At 50.7% G+C, this 20467-nt stretch overlaps 1 protein-coding gene across 1 annotated transcript in view; it reads right to left on the bottom strand.

Annotated features, from left to right (window-relative positions):
- The window catches only part of ITGA11 (integrin subunit alpha 11), a 114103-nt gene that overhangs the window by 44109 nt on the left and 49527 nt on the right, over positions 1–20467 (bottom strand). Inside the window, exons 3-9 of the mRNA XM_041746500.1 lie at positions 17133–17233; positions 12927–13018; positions 9928–10042; positions 7135–7262; positions 5445–5593; positions 1207–1351; positions 567–732 (exon numbers count right to left, since the gene is read on the bottom strand). Coding sequence (XP_041602434.1) covers positions 567–732; positions 1207–1351; positions 5445–5593; positions 7135–7262; positions 9928–10042; positions 12927–13018; positions 17133–17233 — 896 coding nt within the window. The remainder of the gene's footprint in view (positions 1–566; positions 733–1206; positions 1352–5444; positions 5594–7134; positions 7263–9927; positions 10043–12926; positions 13019–17132; positions 17234–20467) is intronic.

Below are 20467 nucleotides of genomic sequence, written 5' to 3'. Positions count from 1 at the left end.
TCTTTGTATCTCCCAAGAATAAATAAAATCTTTTTTTTTTAATCTTTTTTTTTTTTTTTTAAAGGAACGAACCCTACTCAAAGTGTTTTCGGGGGAGCGGGAGGAAGCAAGACTCAGGGATGAAGCACTTCAGGCTATGGAGGCAGGTCCAGCTCCGTTCAGACTAGGCCAGATACACAAAGGACACCCAGTTCAATCTGAATTTCAGACACCAGTGGATAATTTCTTAGTATAGGTCAGTTTGCCACAAGCACCGTATTTTATATTTGCCAAATCTGGAGACACTGGTTCAGGCCCCGTCTCCTTCCCAGGCCGTGGAAGCTTTGGCAAGTCACTTGGCTCCCATAGGCTTATGGATCCTCAGAGGTAAAAGGGGGAGAATTTGAGCAAAGCCACTGTCTGGGGCTGTCTGTGAGGTGCACAGCCTCAGGTCCGGCACAGAATACCATGGAATTATCATGAAGGGATGGCTCCTGCTAGAGCATTCCATGTGGTGGGGCTGGATTTTGGGGGTTCACTTGGTGCGAGCCCAGGAGCACAGACCCCTCTTGGTAGGTATTGCTCACCTTCCAAGCTGAAGATCCTGTCCCCCAGGGCATCAACGATGTCCTTCAGGGCCGCCTCATCGGTCACGTTGAAGAAATGCTTGTCATCGGGGTCACTGGCGATGTATTTGATCTCATTTAGAAAAGCTTCTGGATTGATCCCCCTGCGGTTGTAGTAGCCCAGAACCTGCCAGGTAACAGGGGCAGGGCAACAAACCAGGACATAGCACAGACCTCTCCACATGCCCGAGGCCACTGGCCCCGAGTGGTGGGGGCCACCATTACAATCACAGAGAGAACTTGAGGTCCCACTTGTAGTTTGAAACAGGTTGTCTCGTAGAGGCCAGATAAGGCCCCTGTTCTAAGATAAAGTTCTGGGCGCTGGGTGGCTTGGGGTGTTTCCCAGAGTTTTGAGGTTTCAGAACCTTCCTGGTGATGGAGAACTACTCCTCCCCCAACCCCTACAACTGTTGTGGTCAGCCCCAGACAGTGCTGAAGGAAAATTCTCAAGTTACTCTTTAGGAGAGGATGAAACAAGGAGAGGCCTATTGGAGGGCCTGGACAGCTTGTCCACTACCCAGAAAATGACCCAGGGAGTCCCCAGGGGTTTGATGGCAAAGCCTCTAGGGGCACAGGGTGGAACACACGGGGCAGGACTCACGGCCACAGCATATCTGGTCACGTTGTCTCTCTCGCTTTGCTGGATCACCTTCTCCAGGTCTGGGCTGTCATGGGACTCCCCGTCTGTTATGACGATCATCACCTTCTTGGCTCCCTTCCTTCCGCCTTTCTGGAAAGCCTCGGAACTGAAACCAGAGTATAGGGAGAGAGTCACAAGAGCGATGTAGGGATGGAACAGCCCCCAGCACTCCTCCAGAGGGGCAGCCACAGAAGCAAGGCCAAGCCCACTCAACTCCTGCGGCAGGGGGGTGGTGGTGGGAGCAACCCAACAGGGTTGGGATCTCGAACCAGTGAATAAGCACTGGGTTGAGATGCTCACATTACTTGTTCACCAGCTGCTCAGAAGGGTCATGTATCTGCTTGTCTTTTTTTTTTTTTTAAGGATTTATTTATTTTAGAGGGAGAGAAAATGAGTACAAGCGGGAGGGGCAGAGGGAGAGGGAGAAACTCAAGCAGACTCTGTGCTGTGCGCAGAGCCTGACGCAGGGCTTGATCTGATGACCCTGAGATCACAACCTGAGCCAAAACAAGGGTCAGACGCTGAATTGACTGTGCCACTCAGGCGCCCCTGCTTATATTTTTAAAATGACTTTAAAAAGTCCCTTTATAGTCTTGATCATGCTATTTGGGGTAAGCAAAGGGGGCAAGATGGGTTTGGGAAGAAAGTTCAAGGCCCGACGGAGACCTTTATATGCGCTAAGTTAGTGGTTCAAAAACCCAGCTGTACATTAGAATCACCTGGGGAATTTAAAAAATGATGCCCAGGCCCCACCTGGGCATGTAATCAGGAGCTCTGGGGGCATGGCCTGGGCATCAGTATTTTTCAAAAGATCTGATGAATACTGATGTTTAGACCCACTTCTCTACATACTGAAAAGGTGACGGGCCAGAGTAACTCAACACCCAAATGACACTCATCATAAAATACATGGAATGAAGCCTGCACGAAGTTCTGATTTTTCCCACAAGGACTATTTTGGTTCTGTTTTGGGAACTATTAAAGTATCTAATTCCATGACAAATATTCCTCTTTCTTGCTTTTTATTTTGTTTTCAGTGCCTGGAGCAGGTGCTTGGCCTGCTTGTTGGGCCACCCAGCCAGGGGCAGGGGGGTCTGGTATGATGCCCTGCTGGCAACCCATCTCAGAAGCACACAAACTGGCTCTGGAAACATCACTAGCTCTTGGTGCTTCTGTGGTCAGCTCTCCTTTAGACTGTGAGGTTCTGAGTAGGAATGACACGGTCTGGACCAGATATCTGGCCCAGCAGGTAGAATTTTCCAGTAAGGATCTGAAAATAAATGTTTCCCTTAGACTCCGTGGTGACTCTTCTTGGGTCTCACCCATGGATTTAAGCTCCCTAATGTGAGATTAAAGCTCGTCACCCGCGGTATCTCTTGTTACATGGCGTGCTGATGAACTGATGTGCACGATGTAGACGTTGAGGAATTCACAAAGCCAGTTCAGAGCATCTTCAAGCTCCCAGTTAAGAGAAACAGACCATCTGCCATTCTCTAGCTCTATGATATTGTGGATATACTGACTTAAAAAAAAAACCCTCTAATTTTAATATGAGCTGTGAACTGAAGGAGGCCAGAGGTACACTTACTTGATGTGACTACAGCAAATTTTGAGCTTAAGCCTGACCTCGTGGAGGGAGAACTCTTCTAGTCCCTCAAAGGAGATTCTAGATATTTCTATAACCTCATCGAAGGGTCAGGCCCAGGCACAAAATTCCGCAAAAAAAATATGGCAGGGGAGAAATCAGGTTTCATTGTATATGGAGCCAAGAAAATTTTGGGGTTCATATTTTCATATAGTGGAATCGTGTGAATTTCTGTATGAATCTGTAATGGTGTGAATATCGACATGAATCATCAGATTTAAAACTGTGATCTTGTATTGTGTCAAAAGGCTTGGATTTGTTCCTTCGTAAATCAGAGTATAAGTCCCTTGAGAGCAGTGAGAGCTTTATACTCACAACTCACATTCTGGAAACCAGAATGATCTATGGAAAAGGAGGTCATATCACGTGTTCTTTCTGCTCAAAATCTGTACTGGCTGCCACTTCTTTCAGGTCCTGACAGTAGCCCACCAACCCATCATAATCTGGCCCAGTCATCCCTCTGAGCCCTTCCTCCTGTTTGCTCGCCTTAATAAGAAGGGTTAAGTCAACTAAGGTGGGATCACCATCACTGTACCCACAGCCTCCAAGCCATACACGACTACCAGAATCACCTTTATGTGCATATCTGATGAAAACACTCCCGAGCCCAAGAGCCCTCAGTGGCCACTCATGGTTGTTTTAGCTATGACATTATCATCCCCACAATCTGGCTGCAATATCCCCAAACACAACCCTCATTCCATTGTCAAAGCCTCCAAACATAATCATTCCTTAACTTTCCCTCTCTTCTGTTCTTGGCCAGGTGATGGTCTTCTTTCCACCTCTCCCTGATTGAATCCTGGGGTCTTCCTAGGACAAGCCAAATGCCAGCCCCTCTTAGCAATCCTTCCTTAGATCTTACCCTTTCATCCTCACTGAGTTAGGCTGATGCTCATCAGAGTTCCCTATTGGGTCAGGGGCCACAGGTAATCATCTTTGTAACCCCTCAAGTCCACGGTCTGGATCTTTATGCTTTTGCAGGTGCACACACACAAAAATGCATTGTGAATAACTGAATGAAGAGAGCCAACTTTTCACTTTAAAATGCACCTCCCTGTAGTTTGGTTCAAACCACTTGGTGGGTTCCACACTCGTAATTGGCCTGGGGTTGGTGGGCTGCATCTCTGAATGAGTCTGTTAGTTCACACCGAGGAAGTGATAGCTCAGTGGGCTTGGGCTTTCTCTGTTGCTGTGGCAATTTTATGAGGGCGTGTTGGGGTCCCAGGGGCTCATCCCAGTGACGGCAAAGCAGCAAAATGGCCCGTTCCTTGTGAGGATGAGTAAGAGCCATCTTCACATGGAGGGAGGTTCATTTAGGATAAAAGTTTCAGTGAGTTTTATCAGCAAACAGAAGCATCTTGGTGGAGTCATTGCTTAATTATAAAAAGTTGTAAAGTTGGGAAAAAAAACCTCATCATATGAAATCACGTTATTACTAAATTCTGTTAAATGCATGAGCTAATCCTATGTGAGGTGGGATTATGCGAGAAGGGGCCTGTGGTCTCAATGGGCAGAGCAGAACTTGTATTTGTAGATGTAGAATTTATATTTAAAATCTATATGCCTCAGACTATGTAGTCACCTTAGGGGTTTAGGCCGCAGCTTGAAAGATCTTGGGGAATTGCTCAAAATCACTCCTCGATTTCAGTGGGGGGTGAGCACAATGTTCTGAGCAATGGTGGTGTCTCCGGAGCACGCATGGAGCCAGCTGCGAGGGCATGGTCCGGAGGTAACATTCATTATCATTGTGGGTGAGTTCCGGTGTGATTTTTAAGGACTTTAGGAGTCAGATTTAAGGATTTAAGGATCTTCCTCCCACTCCACTGATAACACACACTCCACAGGAAGATCCTGCCCTCACGGAACCCACGTACTTTTTATTAGGGTCTCTGTGGCACAGCGCATTTTCCACAGCTGGTTGCAACAACACCTTCCCATTCCAAATGCTCTTCTGTGACGTGGCCTTGCCATTCCTCCCTCAAGAGGCAGAATCAAATTCTCTTCTCCTTGAGTCTAGACTGGCCCTAATGACTTGCTTGATCAACAGAATATGGCAAAAATCATATGCAAGAGTTTGTGGGGTAGGTCTCGGGTACTCTCAGAGTTCTTGTGTGGGCCTCCTGGAAAGCTCTCTTGGGACACTCCTTCTCAGAGCCTGGCTGCTACACCATGAGAAAACCGACTCATATGGCCACATGTGGGGGTGCTCAGGTCACCAGCCCACACTGAGCTCCCAACCAACAACAAGCAACAACTGCCAGTCACATGAGTCTGCCATTTTGGATGTCCATTCCAGTCAACCCCTCCCATGACAACAGCCCCAGTAGGCACACCAAACTACAACCATAGGAGAGAACCCCAGAGAGAATGGACCAGCTGGGCCCAGCCTACCCCGTAACTTGGAGGGATTAATAAATGATTATCTTGAGGCACAGAATTTTGTGGAGATTTGTTACACAGCAACGTAGAACTAGAACAGTTATCTGAGATTTAAGTAAGTCATTATTATTATTTCTATTTTATTAGGGTTGTTTTTTTTTTTTTCATTTTTTACCGAGCAAATTCGATGCCAAATGCCGTCCGGGTCTCTGTCCCTCCTCTCTGCTCAATGTGGCTGGCAGCTTCCACTACATCTTTTACAGACCTGTAGTCATTGAGGTGAAATTCATGCACCACGTCTTCTCCGTACTGGACAACTCCAACCTGCGGGAGAGGAGAGAGGACAACAGAACATGCCGACCCCTGAAAATTGGACCCTCGGCGTTGAGGTTCCCTGGAGTCATCTCTGTCTGTGGCTGTTGGGGAGTGCAGAGGATGGGGGACCATCCCGATGGTGAGTCACTGGGAAGGAAAACAGTTCAACAGGGCTCCAGAAATGAATGGGTGGCTTGGTGAGGCCCGTGGAAGGTTCATCTCCAGAGAGGAAAGTGTGAGTTAAAGAAAGACCCCACAACGGGTGCCTGGGTGGCTCACTCAGTTGAGCATCTGACTTTTGATTTTGGCTCGGGTCATGATCTGGGGGTCGTGGGATCGAGTTCCAGGTTACGCTCTACTCTGAGCCTGGAGCCTACTTAGGATTCTCTTCCTCCCTCTCCCTCTGACCCTCCCAGCTTGCGCTAATGCTCTCTCTCTCTCAAAAATAAAATAAAATAAAATAAATAAAATAAAATAAAATAAAATAAAATAAAAATAAAGAAAGGCCCAACAGATTATGTTTCTTGCTTGGGCGCAGGATTGAAGCCTAAAATATTAGGAGCAGCATGCCTGGAAAGTCAGGGCATTTTTCATCAAATGTTGGAACCAAGGTTCCTGAAAAATTGGAAGAGAACCTTTTATTCCCAAGGTCAATAATATATAGACAATATTAATAGCCTCAAAACAAACAAAAATCCTTAAAGGCCTACAGTCGGACTAGAACAATAAAACCTTCCTGTTGGACAGGCCTCAAGTTATTTGGTGCCTTTTTAATGCCTGACTTTTGGCCCGTGATACCCTAAGGATAATCTTCCTGTCGTGGGGAAGTCATTACTTCTTGAGAAAGCCCACTCCCTTATTAACTGCTCTAATTGTTCCAAAATAATTTCCTAGGGATGCCTGGTAGCTCAGTGTTTGAGTGTCTGCCTTTGGCTCATGGCATGATCCCAGGGTCCTGGGATGGGGTCTCGCATCGGGCTCCTCGCAGGGAGCCTGCTTCTCCTTCTGCCTATGTCTCTGCCTCTCTCTGTGTCTCTCATGAATAAATAAATAAAATCTTTAAGAAAAATAATTTCCTAGATTGACTTGAAATCTGCCACCTTGTACTTCCTATATGTCGGTCCTCACTTGGTCGGCCAAAACAATACAGTATAAATCTACCCCTCTTTAGCCAAGCGGTAGTTTGGACATGTGCTGGCAGCTATGAGCTCCCCACTCAGTCTTCTCTCAAGATCTAATTATCCCCCGTGCCTCACTCAGCAGGGATCCACTCAACCTTTCCTGCCTTCCTTCCTTCCTACTCTTCCTACTCAAAGTCATTCTTCATAGGTAGCATTGACAGGTTTTACCGATGAAGTAGGGCCTCCCCCAGACTGTCCCCAGATGCACCCAGCAGAGATGGGTGTCCTGGGCTGCAGGGCATCCGCCTGGCCCCTGCACCTATACCTTATTAGCATGTGCAAGGAGGCTCCTCCATGCCCTTGGGGCAGCGTCTTCCATAGGTCTGGGAAGCCCTGGTCAGAGGGGAAGAGAGTCCCAGAGACACTTACCTGGATCTGCCCAGGGCCAATGTAAAATTTCTTCAGGATGTTGATGAGGAAGTGTTGAACCTCCACCCAGGGGTAGATGCTGTTGGAGCCATCCAGGACAATGACGATGTCCATGTAGGTCTGGCATCCTGGGAAGTGGGGACATGCGGTCATGGCTGCCCAGTGACTCAGTGTCTGCAATGAGTCTCTGATTCTACAGATGAGTGTCCAGATGAGTCTACTGGATGGGTGTCCAGATGGGTGTCCATAGGACAACAGAGGAAGGACCCTGTCATTCCCTGGGCAGGGCAGTTGTCCTTGGGCTAGTCATTTATTTGGACAGCATGAATGATTTGCCCAGGAATTCTGGGCTCTGCTCAACCACTCTGAGCTGGCTGTTTGAACCAAGCTTAAATTCAGCCTGACTGCCTCTGCTCTTCATCAGGGACCAACCTACCACCAGCTGGCTAATGTTCTGCGGCAGCCATCCTGCCCAGATCAGCAGCTCACAGTCATTTGTTTTACTGTCGTGGGCAGGATGCACTGACCACCTTCAGCCCAAATGAGTGAGTTTCATTTTTTAGGAGAGCGGTAAAGGGTGATGGCTTAGGATGAGGAATCTGGTATCAGACTGTTTGATTCCTGGCTTTGCCGAGCACTAGCTGTGTGACCTTACACCTGTTCCCTCTGCTGTAAAAACAGGCCTGGTGACAGGAGAGGACTGCCAGGGGGAATCAAGGAGACGAGGCTTCTAAAGGGCTGAACACAAAGTCAACTCTCAAGAAATCTTAGTGGATCCTCTTAAAAGTTTTTTTTCTTTTTTAAGGCAAATTACTTTGTTAATGTGACAATGACATCATAAGGTCAAGCATTTATGCATTTACCTGTGTTCTGAACATAAACGTTTCTCTATTTCCCAATTATACTAGTATCAAGTTAAAATAAATGACAAAAAAACAACAAAGAAACGTTGGTACTGTAACAAATGCAAAAAAACTTCTTTTAAAATCGAAGTAACTTGTTTCTATTGGTGAACAGTTGTGGTTACTTTGAAATTAGATGTCCCAGCGTGGTATGATACACACATACTGTATTATAGCATACCTTATTGAAATATTGGTTATCTGCTGACTTTTACTGGAGAATTTTCACACTTGTTGTAAAATCTACTTTATAGCAGAAGCCTTTTTTGTGTTAACCATTCCAGTAACTCCTTTATCATGAAGGTGCCATTGGTTGAGGTCAGTGGTGATCAGAGATAAGAAAGTGGCAGCTTTGGGCCTGGGGGCCCATCGCAGGCTTTATGTTTGGGAGAGCATTTTAGAAGCATTTAGGTGACTTGGCAGCTCAGAATCACCTCTGCTTCTGGAGTCGTGTAGTGGTTCTTGCACCACCTGCATGCCGTGTATGGCAGGTGACGGCCCAATCCTTCTGGGCTGACAGCACCAGAGAGCTTTGTCCTTTCCCAGGCTGGTCTAGCTTAATGCCTGTGGACCGGGCAGCTGAGTGGCGCAGGTGGTCACAGAGGTAACTGAGACAGAAACTCCTTAGTTAGGGGTGGGGGTTCCTAACCTAATGGTGGGGGACCAGGTTTCTTTTACTTTTAAGCCATGCTTATTATTAGAGTGCATTCACTATTGCTAACTTCTTTCTTGCAACTTCACATTTTTCTTTTGAAGCATCCTGGAAAGAGCTTTGCTTTAGATCTGTGGTTCCTAAACAGGGCTGCACACTCCAGTGAACACACACACACACATACACACACACACACACACACACACACACACACACACACACCCTAGCTGGGGCTTGTCCCAGATCTACTGAGTTAGAGACACCAAAGGGAGTGGCCCTGGGATCTGTGTCTGATAAGCCCCCAGCACACAGCTGCTGGTGAGCCAGATGGCAGGTCTCCCCCAGAGGAGTTCCTGGAAGCTTGGATGGTCATTTGTTGGCCTGAGGTGAGATTCCCTATTCACACCTCATGTAACTGAGATTGGGCCTCCTCCCCAGCCACAGCACCGCCTTTCCCTTGGCCACTTGGTGAGCATGGAATCAACACTTCCTCCTCACCCTTACAAGGATGACTTTTCCATCCCTGCTGCGCTGATGCTTCCCTCTTCCTCTGCCCCAAGCACTGTCCTGTCCTTCAACCTCTGATTGGGCCTGTTGTTTGGGGGAAGCTGCTGCTAGCTAGAGGTGTGAATCCTCTCACCCTCAATGAAAGGGTTAGCAGCTGCTTGGGTGATGGTATTCAGCCCAGAGGAAATAAGCTCGGAGCCAAGTAGTCTGGGCTTTCAGGAGACAAGGTCTGAACATTATTCCCCAGATTCACTTGGTGGGTGGGGAGTGGATGGGAGGTTTTGTGTTCCATGAGGGTCTGTGCAAGCTGGGCAGAGCTTCCTGATATTCAGGAACACCAGTTAGAGGGGATTGTTCCTGGGGATATTTCTGTTTTCCTTGGTCTTCCATCTACAAGGCAGCTGCATTGCATAACATCAGAGGGCACCATTCACATTGTAGTCTAAGTGAACAATGTCCCCAGAGTTGTACTTTGCATAGCTTGCTTGCTGTACTCCGTGGCCCAGCAACCTCTTCCTCACTCACAGTGGGTTTGCAGCGAGCCTCTCTGACTGCCAGGATTGTCTTCATAACCTCAGTTCATTTGCCTCCCACCATTGCTCTGCCCCAGAGGTTCTGGAGGAGGGTGGCACTGGAGTACAGGTGCTGCTTTGTAGCTGCAGGGTGGCAGTGATCAGAGCTGGGAGCCTCCCATGACTGTTAGCATGGGTCTGCAGATTTGAAGCTACTTACTTTGGAGAGCTGGGGCTACCGTCTTGGAGAACCTGAAGTTGGAGTTGACTCTCGAACACATCCCTGTGGTGTAGTAGGAACTCCCACACTCGTGAGACCAGAGTGGGCTGCAGGCCTGTGAAACACAGTGCAGACCCCCCAGTCAGCTGGGGGGGATCTCTGGGAGGGTCCAGGCCCAACAGCCTTTGGCCCAGCCCAACCTCCATGACCCAAGACAGACATTCTCTATCTGAGTATTGGTACTCCAAGGATTTAGAGAGTCTTCCTGGGGTCTAACTGAATTCTTTCTTGCTCTGCTGTGTTCTATCTAGTTCCCTTGGTTTCAGATGGAATGGAGAAAAACTAATCTTAGAGTCCTTGTTATATTTTCAAGGGTCCCATTCTCTGTCCCATCATCTAGAGTTGTGACGCTCCTTTACCCTACCTGCCCATACCACCCACCACACAGCATCATCCATGGGAGTGGACCCTTCAAGGTCACTAGAGGAGCCTCTCTGTCTGAAGAGGTCCCCTGAAGGTTCTTACTGGGAAAATTTCCAGGACTGGGCCCCAGCAACATGCCCATGCCTCTTACTGGGGAAAGAAAAAAAATAATGTTTCTGCTCTTTCTCTGAAACTTGCTACCAAACACATTGATGTCAGCTCCTCATTTAAAGACTGAGTGATGAGTCCCTCTCAGAGTCAGGGTCGTTAAAAATGAAAACCTTGACCCATGTCTCCATTTTTGTCTGGCTGCCAGGAAGCCCAGGACTAAATTTTGTGCTGCAATTTCCTTTGGTTTGGAAAAATAATTATTCCATTTCTAATTCTTTTCTTTAATTAGCTTTCTTTTTTTAGTCAGATTTTAAAGGTTTTGTTTTATCTGCATCCTTTGTTGAAGCTGCAGTAAATTATTTCTGGAAGAAGTGGGGAGAATGAAGAATAGGAGGGTGGATCATGATGATGGATCATGGATGATGGATGATGGATGATGGATGGGTGGACAGATGATGGATGGATGGGTGGATAGATGGACAGATGATGGATGGATAGATAGATGGATAGATGATAGATGGATGGATGAGTGGATAGATGACAGATGGATAGGTGGCTGGATGATGGATAATGGATGGATGGATAGATGGATAGATGGATAGATGGATGGGTGGGTAGATGGATGTATGGATAGGTGGATAGATTATGGATGGATGGATGGATGGGTGGATGGATGGATGAATGGATGAATGGATGATGGATGGATGGGGGATAGGTGGATAGATGATGGATGGGTGGGTGGCTGGATGATGGATAACGGATGAATGGATGGATGGATGGATATATGATGGATGGATGGATGGGTGGGCAGATGGATGGGTGGATAGATGGATAGATGATGGACGGATGACTGGGTGGATGGATGATGGATAATGGGATAGATGGATGAATACATGGATGATGGATAATAGATGATGGATGGTTGTAGGAATGGATGGACGGAAGGATAAATGAATGAGTGGGTGAATAGATGAATGGAGAGATAAACAATTGGTTGGGGAATGGACAATAAGTGAATAGATGAACAAAAGTTGCCATTTATAAACCAGGGACTTAATTAACACTTGGAAACCCCAGACGGTGTATCATACCAAACTTCTTGGGCCTTCATCCTTGTGAAGTAGGTGGAATCAACTTGGTAGGAACATAATAAGGAGCCTTAGGGGGAAAAGGGAGTAGCAACAAGGGCCCCTGACAGGTCTGTGTATGGACAGTACCCAGCATCCTGTTTGTCTTGGTTGGGATGATGAAGGGCTGTGGGCTGGCCATAGATGGAGGCACCTATGGACTTTCCCTGGAAGGCCACTCTACTCTCTTCAGCCCCTGAGCATCCCACTCATCTTGTTGTCCTGGTGTCTGGTGCTCCACACCCTGAATGTCCCATCTGTCCACAGAAACGTACTCTTGGATAAGAACAAAGAGTGATACAAGCCGTCCCTCCCATCTTAAAATGAGTAGCTCATTTTATTGGGCTTTCTGGGGTAATTTTTCTCTGAAATCATCTCCTGCAGCTGTTTCTAGAACTAGAAGTCCCAGCAGGATACTGTTTTGAATCTCTAGCATTGCCCAACTCATGGTGGCAAGGAGCAGGCCGTGCCTGCCACGAGGCCACCCGCGCTTGCTGACTTGTGCAGAGTTTGCATGTGCTCGCCTGGGCAGGGTGCAGAGACCTCTGCGAGCAGGCCTTTTTTGCCTCAACATCACGTTTACGCTACTCATTGGCTTATCAGCTCTCCCTCCACCAGAATTTAAGCCACAGCAGGCCAGGAGCTCTGTTGATTGCTGATTCCCCAGTGTCTGGCATTGGGCTCGGCACATGGTAAGTGCTCAAAACGTTGTTTAAATGAATAAATGTCCCTACCACTTCAGCACAAGTACCCCTCCTCTTCCTTCCTTGCTGAGACCCGTTGTCTCTTCTTTAAAAGCAAATCAAAAGCCTCCTCCAGAAAGCCTTCCCATGCAACCCTGTGCAGCCTGGGTGGCCTGTCACTGTGTATCTCTTTCCTCGGTCGTAGCAAATCCATGTTCTCTCATTTATGGCTTCCCTTCAGACACTTCTTAGGGTGTGTGGTGTGTCCTGTTTCTTTGATCAAACCTGGAGCAGAGATTCGGCCTCTGCCTCAGAAATGTGGCTCTCCAGAAGGAGGGATAGGCCTCCTCCGCCCCGTTGGCGTTCTTTATTTCTGTTCCTTTCAGGCTGTCCATCCCTCATCCCCAGGGTAGGCACACAAAAGAGCTCAATATGCCCTCAAAAGTTGAGGGCACCTGGCAGACAGAATGGCACAGAAAGGAAGCCAGTGGAGGAGCTACTGCGTGAGCGTGTGGACAGGCAGCCTGGTGGACAGAGTGCGAGTGTCGTGTAAGGACATGTTAACTCACCCCCTGCCTCTCCTGGCCCTGAGCAGAGGGTCTGTGGGGCAGGAGGGCCTGGGACTTAGAAAGGCAGTGGGGTGGGCGGCTCTTACCAAGAAGCTGTTGTCCTTGGGGTTGGTGGCCAGGCTCAGGCCGAGGCGCATGTTGTCCTTCCGCTCTGACACGTTAGACAGAGTGACCCTTCCTGGGGTGGGAGGGAGAAACTTAACCCACAGCCCTCTCCCGCCCACCCCACACCCCTTGGCCACCAGAGGTGCCTGTGGCAGGGTCGGGGCCTTGCAGAGTCCTCCCTGATTCCCCTGCCCATCGTGCAGCCCTTCATGGTGTACCAAGGGCTTGCCCAGACACGTCTTATTCCTTCCCCACAGTTCCCTGTGAGATGAGGAAACTGAGTCTCAGAGAGGCCGAGTGACCTGCTCAAGGTCACCCTGTAAGCACACAGCAGAGCCCTGCATCGCCTAGTCTGGCGTTTTTTTCCTCCTCCAGACGTCTGACCAGTCCCTGGCACTCCTCATGTGTCCCGTCCTGCACACGCCAGAGCACAGGCCCTAGGCTGGCTTCCCCTGGGCTGCGTCCCCTCCGCATTTCCCTTCAAGCCACTCTGCTATCAGAACTCAGCAGTCCGTGTTCTACTCAGAGCCCAGGTTTCTGGTCATCTGGTAAACCGACGGACGCTAGCTGATTCTCCCACGGGTGGCCAGAGCCCTCTGCAGGTGTGTGAGTCTGGCGAGAACGTTGCTCTGCGCTCGGCTGCCAGGAGGGCCAGTTAGCAGCAGGGTCATCAGCCAACCCGAGTGTCGGGAGAGGCCTGTGGCCAATTAGAATTGCTCAAAGGAGTTCTGTGAAGGTCTTACTAGAGCATCCCACCGGCCACGGAAGGGGAGGAAGCAAGCTCGACTTCCCCATCCGTGCACCGGGGTGTACGTGGCTGCGTGTCAGGGTGAACCCACGTGTAGGGGGGCCTGTGGCAGGGGGCAGAGTTTAGGAGGAGGTGAGCCAGGCCTTCCATTGCAGGCCCACCCTCACGTACTGTGGGGGGCAAGTAAATGGCATCCTCAGCACCTTCCGAGGACCCGGGTGGCCCCCGAGAATGGTTTGCATTTAGCTTCGTGGGCGGCTGGCAGGGTGAAGAGGGGCGCAGGCCAAGCAATAGCAGAGGCCCGAGCTTCGACGCCTAACTGTGCTGTGGGCTGCAGGGCAGGGGGCAGCTGGGTTGGTTGTTTTTTTTTTCCTCTCTGAGTTCCCTCGGTTGGTAGTAGGGCTTCTCTGGAAATCCAGCCCCTCTTGGCTGGAGGTTGTGAGGGACCGGGATTGTTTGGTTTTGTCTGTCCAAAGAAGCCAGAGAGAGAAAAGACTGGTAATAACCCTGTGTTTTTACAATGCCTATCACTTACATGCACCCCCCAGGACCCTCTGTTGGTCCTGGGGGGTCCAGGGGTCAGCATTTCCGTTTCACAGATGAGAAAATTGAGATGCAGGGAGGGGCTTAGTGACTTCTAGAAGGTCAGTTGCTGATAAATGAGAGAGTGGGGATTGAGGCCAGGCTGCGCCTCCTGAGCTGTCCCATCTGGTGGCAGGGCGGTGGTGGCAGTGGGGTGGTGGTGACAAATCCAGAGAGGAAGCTCCGAGCCCCGACTGGACAACCTCCACCCCTGAGCGTGTGGGGATTTCTGCCCTGTTTGTGTCGGGCACTCCGGCCGCCTCACCTCACCCCACCGTGCACCACCTCCTTCCCCCTGGTCTCAGAGCCCGGAGTCCTTAGTCGGACTGCTGGCCTGGAAGCAGCTGAGCATGGCAGGGAGACTCGGGCTCGCGTCCTGCCTCGTGGACTTGGGGCAGTCACCACCCTCTCTGGGCCTCGGTCTGCCGGTCTGCGACCAGGAGACACTGGCATCTTTCTCAGTGGGTCTGTGTGAGGACCATGGGCACGAGCCCCGGCTCACGCAGAGTCCGCCCTCCTGAGTCGCATCCTCTGCTTGAGCCTCAGCCCTTCCCTAAAGCCCCGACTTCATCCTGGTGTCAGGAAGGAAGGCATCGGCTTTTTCACACTGAGTTGTGAATGGCTGCCACCCATCTAGCCTTCCCTGGAGAGAGAAGAAAGAACATTCCTGGCTCGGTGAGGCTCACAGGCTGGAAAGGCCATAGGAAAACCCAGGAGTCAGGTTTCCCAGCCTTGCGTTTTCCACTGTGGGGATAAGCCGACAGATGGTCTTCCTGCCGTGCACTTTCTCTCGGTGGGAAAGAAACCCTCTTCAAATGAAGGGCTTCCTGATTGGTTCAATTCCTCTTCCCTGACTCACTGGGCTGCCCACCACCTCCCAGCTTATGCCCCAGCTCAGGAATGTTTTCCAGGGCCTGATGGCTCCATGGCTCTCACTGCCAGCAGGGGAAACTTTCTGCAGTAGAGGAAATTAAATGATGGGTCATGTGTCTGCGTCCCCACCTGGACCAGCAGCTTCTCTTGGTGGCCTCAGCCTTGAGCCCCTCAGGGCTCACCCCTCCCACCCCCTCCTCGTGCCCTCTGCCCCAGCTGCATGGCCTTTCTTTCTGTCCTCCAACAGAGTAAGCTCATTCCTACCGCAGGGCCTTTGCACATGCTCTCCCACTGCCTGGCATGCTCTGGTCCCACCTGACTCTGCCATCAGACCTTTGCTTAAATGTTACCTGTTTAAAGAGGCCTCCCCTGACCACCTTGCTAAGGTACAATCCTGTCTCCACCTCCTCCCCACCCAGCCTCTCTTCTCACAGCTCTGTGGTTTATCACACAGTGTTTAACCTTACCTATATCAGGATCCTTTTCTATCTCTACCTGCTTCCTAGTTTGTCTGCTTGCTTACTGTCCTCTCCCAGCAGAGCCCCTGGCTTCTTTTATTTTTTAATTTTTTAATTTTTTTAATTTTTTATTTTTTTTGAGCCCCTGGCTTCTTATTCCCTGCTGGATCCCCAGAGACTGGCTCAGTGCTTGGCACATGCTAGGTGCTCAGTAAAGGCTGGGGGCATATTAGACATGGAATGGATCCTAGAGTCCTCGAGTCCACCCTCCTCACTTTACACATGAGTGAACAGAGGTTCAGAGAGGGGATGTGAGCTCCCTATGGACACGCAGCAAGGAAACTGTCCAGCTGGAAGGAGAAACCGAGCTTGGCTGGCTCCAGAAGCCTGTGCCTTCAGGGTGGTTGATGACTGGGTTCCGTGAGCCACCAGCCAGGCTCCTGCCTCCCTCAGTGTTTCCTTACTGAAGTCTGGGCCCCGGCTGTGCCGGGGTTTGAACTTCCCACCCACAGTGCTGACGCAGATGTGGACAGCGGGAGCGTCCCGCACCATGTGATGATGGGACAGCTGGCCGCTCTGGGGATGCGGGTGCTTGGCTTTCTCTTTGATGTGGACCTTTTCGTCCATCTGCTTATCTCTTGAAGCTCTGACACCTCCCCCACCAGGCCTGCACCCCCACTTCACCTCCCCAGGGAGCCCCACCCTGCTGCTGGAGGGCAGAGGCTGCCTTCCTAGAAGGCTGAGAGGCCTCTGGGCTCTGGGGAAGGCAGTCCCTTACAGCAGGGCCGAGGTTGCAGTGTCTCAGCCCAAATGGAATTTTGCTCCCTTCTGCAAGCAAAGCGACTGATGTTTAGGACAGAGTGGAAGTGCTTCAGCAGATTAGCGTGTGTGTGTTTTAACAGATGCACGTGTATGTGCACATGCACAGGCACACACTGATCCTATGGGGGTGAGGACAAGCCCTTCATTTCAGAAAGGCAGGGCTGCTTCCTGACTTTGGACCGCCCGGATTGGAACCTTGGGGACTCTAGGCAGGTCCCCTCGCTTCCACATGTTGCCATTCCCTCCTTTGTTACATTAAATCTTGAATAGTCATTGAAGGGATTGAATGAGTCAAAATCCCTGAAAGTGCTTAAACCAGTGCCTGGCACATGGTGACCATTATATAAGATATATGAACACTGGCTATTGTTATTATTCCCAAACTGGAAAGAAGACAGGAGATGTTTTTCTCCTGCTGGGAGAGTCTTGCGTTGAGGGCCAGTGGGGGGAGTCAGAACGAGCAACGGCCTGGAACCCTGGAGGCCTAGGTTTGCGTCCTGGCAGGCCCCTGACAAGCTAGTGTGACTCTGGGAGAGGTGCTTCCTCTCTCTGGCCTCAGGTTTCCCTTCTGTAAAATGGGGGCAGTGAAATCAGGGCGGCTGGGAGAAGGCAGTGTGAATGCGGGCATGGATATGCTCTCTGAAACCTGTCCCGCCCCAGATGGTGGTTGGCCTCACGGTGGAGAGGCCAGTGGCTCACGTTACCCAGGTTGAGCTTGGTACAGTTCCCGTGGGTCACTGGACACTTGTACACATCTCCCGTCTTCTGGTGGCCGTTGGTTTCCAATGGAGCGCCCACGACCAGCCTGGGACAGAAAAGAAGACAAGTAAAGATGCTCCTTCCTGGCAAAGGATGGAATTGGGTGAGGAAGGCGGGAGAAAATCCTGGAGGAGCAGCCGTGGGCAGACCCTCCAACTCAGACCTTTGTCTCCCAGGGAGAGGGACTCTGGGCATTCGGCATGACGCCATGGGGCCTGTGACCGGCTCCGGGCCCTTGCCAGGATCTAGAGCTACAGAGATGAAGACCACATGGCCCTGCTACAAATGAGATGGAGGTTGGTCCCTGGGAAAAGAGGGCAGGGCAGACGTCATGGAGGAAGTGTGCTTGGCTGGGGCTTAATGGATGATTACAAGTTTGTCAAATAGTGGGAGGGTGGTCATCGAGGTCATTCAGGCAGAGGAGTGATGATTTTGGAGCTGTGGAGTCTTGGCCATGTGTCACGACCTGTGGACGGCCTCATGCCTCACCATATATGACAGTCTTTCAGCTGGGGAACCAGGAGCTGGGGCATGGTGCAGAGTGGTCATTCACTGCTGCTCCCCGTATCTTTGCTCAAGGTGGGCGAGGCAGCCAGCGGGGCTAAAAGTATGGCCAGGGGCAGGCACCCAGCTGGGGCCTCCACCTCGAGCCTGCCTATGCCTTTGTGACCTTATTTGGAAAGAGGGTCTTAGATAAGGGATCTCAAAATGAGGTCATTGGGGATTAGCCAGGTGGCCCTAAGTAGGAGAAACACAACGGAGAGACGCAGAGAGAAGAGAAAGCCGTGTGCAGACGGAGGCAGGGCTGGGAGGGATGCAGCCACAAGCCCAGGAATGCTGGGGCAACTGGAAGTTAGGAGAGGCAGGGAAAGGGTCTCTCCTAGATCGTGCAGAGGAGCACGGCCCTGCCCACACCTTGATTTTTGATGCCTGGCCTCCAGAACTGTGAGAGCCGAGTTTCTGCCCGTGTAAGCTTTCTACTTTGTGCTGATGTGTTATGTACCCGCTGGAGATTAATACACCTTGCTTACACGCACACATATATCCAGAGAATGACAAGTGACCATTCCTTCCTGACCTGGGCAAGGCCTGGCAGGGCCACCTCCCCTGAGTCCAGAGAGGGGACTGGATGGCCCATTAGGGATCCCCCAGACATCCTCCATGCCTCATCTCCAGCTCACCAGAGAGCAGCAACATTGGAGGTGGCCCAGAGTGGCCCGGGAAGGCAGCGGGAAGCCCAGTGCTGATGTGAGGTGCAGCCCTGAAAGCAGGCTGGGCTCCCTTCCGTGCCACCAGCTCACCCTGTCAGCACCGCCTGCCCACCTCTGGCGCAGCTGGGTCCTTTTAGGTCTCTAGTCCTGCTCTCGGCCAGTGGCCACCTCCTCCACTCAGGCCTGAGTGCTGAGAGTGACTCACAGGGACAGAAGGTGCCAGAGCTCACACAGCCCTAGAGGCCTCCCAGACTCTGAGGCCCAGGTCACAGATGGCGGTGGATCCTGGGACATAGAGGCAGGAGAGACACTGGGACAAAAAGATTGTTCTGGATCCCTGTTCTCCCAGCAGCTCCCCACCCTGGCAACGCTGCCCAAAGAAGCGGCCGTGTCTTCTGACTTCCGATGGTTGAGAGGGGACACCCAGGACTCCAGAGGCTTCCTGTGGTCAAATTACCCACCCGGCCCCCCAGCTCCTGCCCACCTCTTGCTGCTATCAGGGCAGAGTGCGAGGTCTTAAGCGGGGGTTAACAGGGCTCTGTTTGAAATTAGAGTTTATGAAATAAGAGCTGAGCTTTCTCCCCTGGGAACCAGATAATGATAGATTCTAAATATATCCACTTATTAAGCATGCCTATTTTTGACCAGCAGGAATTAATTGGACCCATAAAATCTGTTTGTCTAGACGACATGATTTTTGGCTACTTAATTCCATGAGCAATGGTGCGGTCAAGGCTGCTCCATTCTTTGCAGTGAGGGGGAGAGAGGGGGAGACAGAGACATGGAGAGAGACAGGAGAGAGGGAGGGAGGGAAGGAGAGGGAGCTACCAGTCAGTGAGGCTTGGGCTCCAGGCTTGCTTTTTTGGCTGCTCTAGTTTTCAAGGTCAACCTGATATGTGACCAAGTCTTCCAAAGGGATGTTCCCAGCAGGTCACCGCTGCCTAATGGGGAGCGCTTGCTGGGAGGAGCGCCTTTGAGGAACACCTCACAGGCTGCCTCTGGGAGAACGCGGCACACAGCAGGTTCCAGATCACAAAAACCATGGCCATTTGTTAAAAAAAAGCTAACCCCATGTGTCTTCTAGAAAACACCCCGGCAGCCTGACCAGGTGGACTCCTTACAACTCTATCCATTTTATGGAGTGGAACTTTGAGGCCTCAAGTGGCCGACTTGGTGGGGCCCCCAACACAGGGAGAGGACTTCTGGCTGAGATTGTAGGGGCCTGGTCTTCATCCTGATTTGGTGTGTAGCCTTGACAAGTCACTGAACTTTCCAGACCTTGGTTTTCTTGGCTGTGAAATAGGGTTAGCCAGCCCTGTACTATCTCTGTGGGAAGTCACAGATGTCAAAAGAAACAGAGGGACTGGACACCTGGGTGACTCAGCGGTTGAGCATCTACCTTCGGCTTAGGGCGTGATCCCGGGGTCCTGGGATCGAGTCCCACATCGGGCTCCCCACGTGGAGACTGCTTCTCCCTCTGCCCGTGTCTCTGCCTCTCTCTCTGTGTCTCTCATAAATAAATAAATAAAATCTTTAAAAAAGGAAAAAAGAAAGAAACAGAGGGGCTGTGTCTAGGTAAGCTATGCAGAAGGACCACGGTCATGTGTCCTGGTAATGTCTGGCATGTAGCAATCCGGCAGTTAAATCCACCAGGTCACTATGACTTCCAACTCATCTCAAGACCAGGCATTGTCCTTTTCAAAGAACAAGGGCCGGACCCTCCAGCCCATCTCCGTTCTCCAGACCTGATTTCCCTGGGGGACTTTGGCATCTCATGAGGTGGTGGGACGGGGCGTCCTGTCCCTGTAGTACGGATATAGAAGCTGAGGCCTCAGGAGGGGAGCTGACCCAGGCCCCACAGTTGTTCTGTGCTAGTTCTCCCGGGAACAGCTTTGTCTGTGTTGCCTCCAGTATTTCTTTGCCGTGAACCGAGGGCCTGGGTCAGCCCTCTTTGCCACTCTCGAGTCTTGGCATTACGTGCGCCCGTCAGGCTTGAGGTTTTGAGGATATGATTCAATCTCACTGTGAGGGGGTGACTGCCCAAGCCCAGGGAAAATGTTTGCGTCACC

This window comes from Vulpes lagopus, chromosome 2 (genome assembly GCF_018345385.1).
Source record: "Vulpes lagopus strain Blue_001 chromosome 2, ASM1834538v1, whole genome shotgun sequence".
NCBI classification, from domain to species: Eukaryota; Metazoa; Chordata; class Mammalia; order Carnivora; family Canidae; genus Vulpes; species Vulpes lagopus.
The sequence above is the reverse complement of the archived record's forward strand: the minus strand, read 5'-3'. Positions and strand labels throughout refer to the sequence as shown.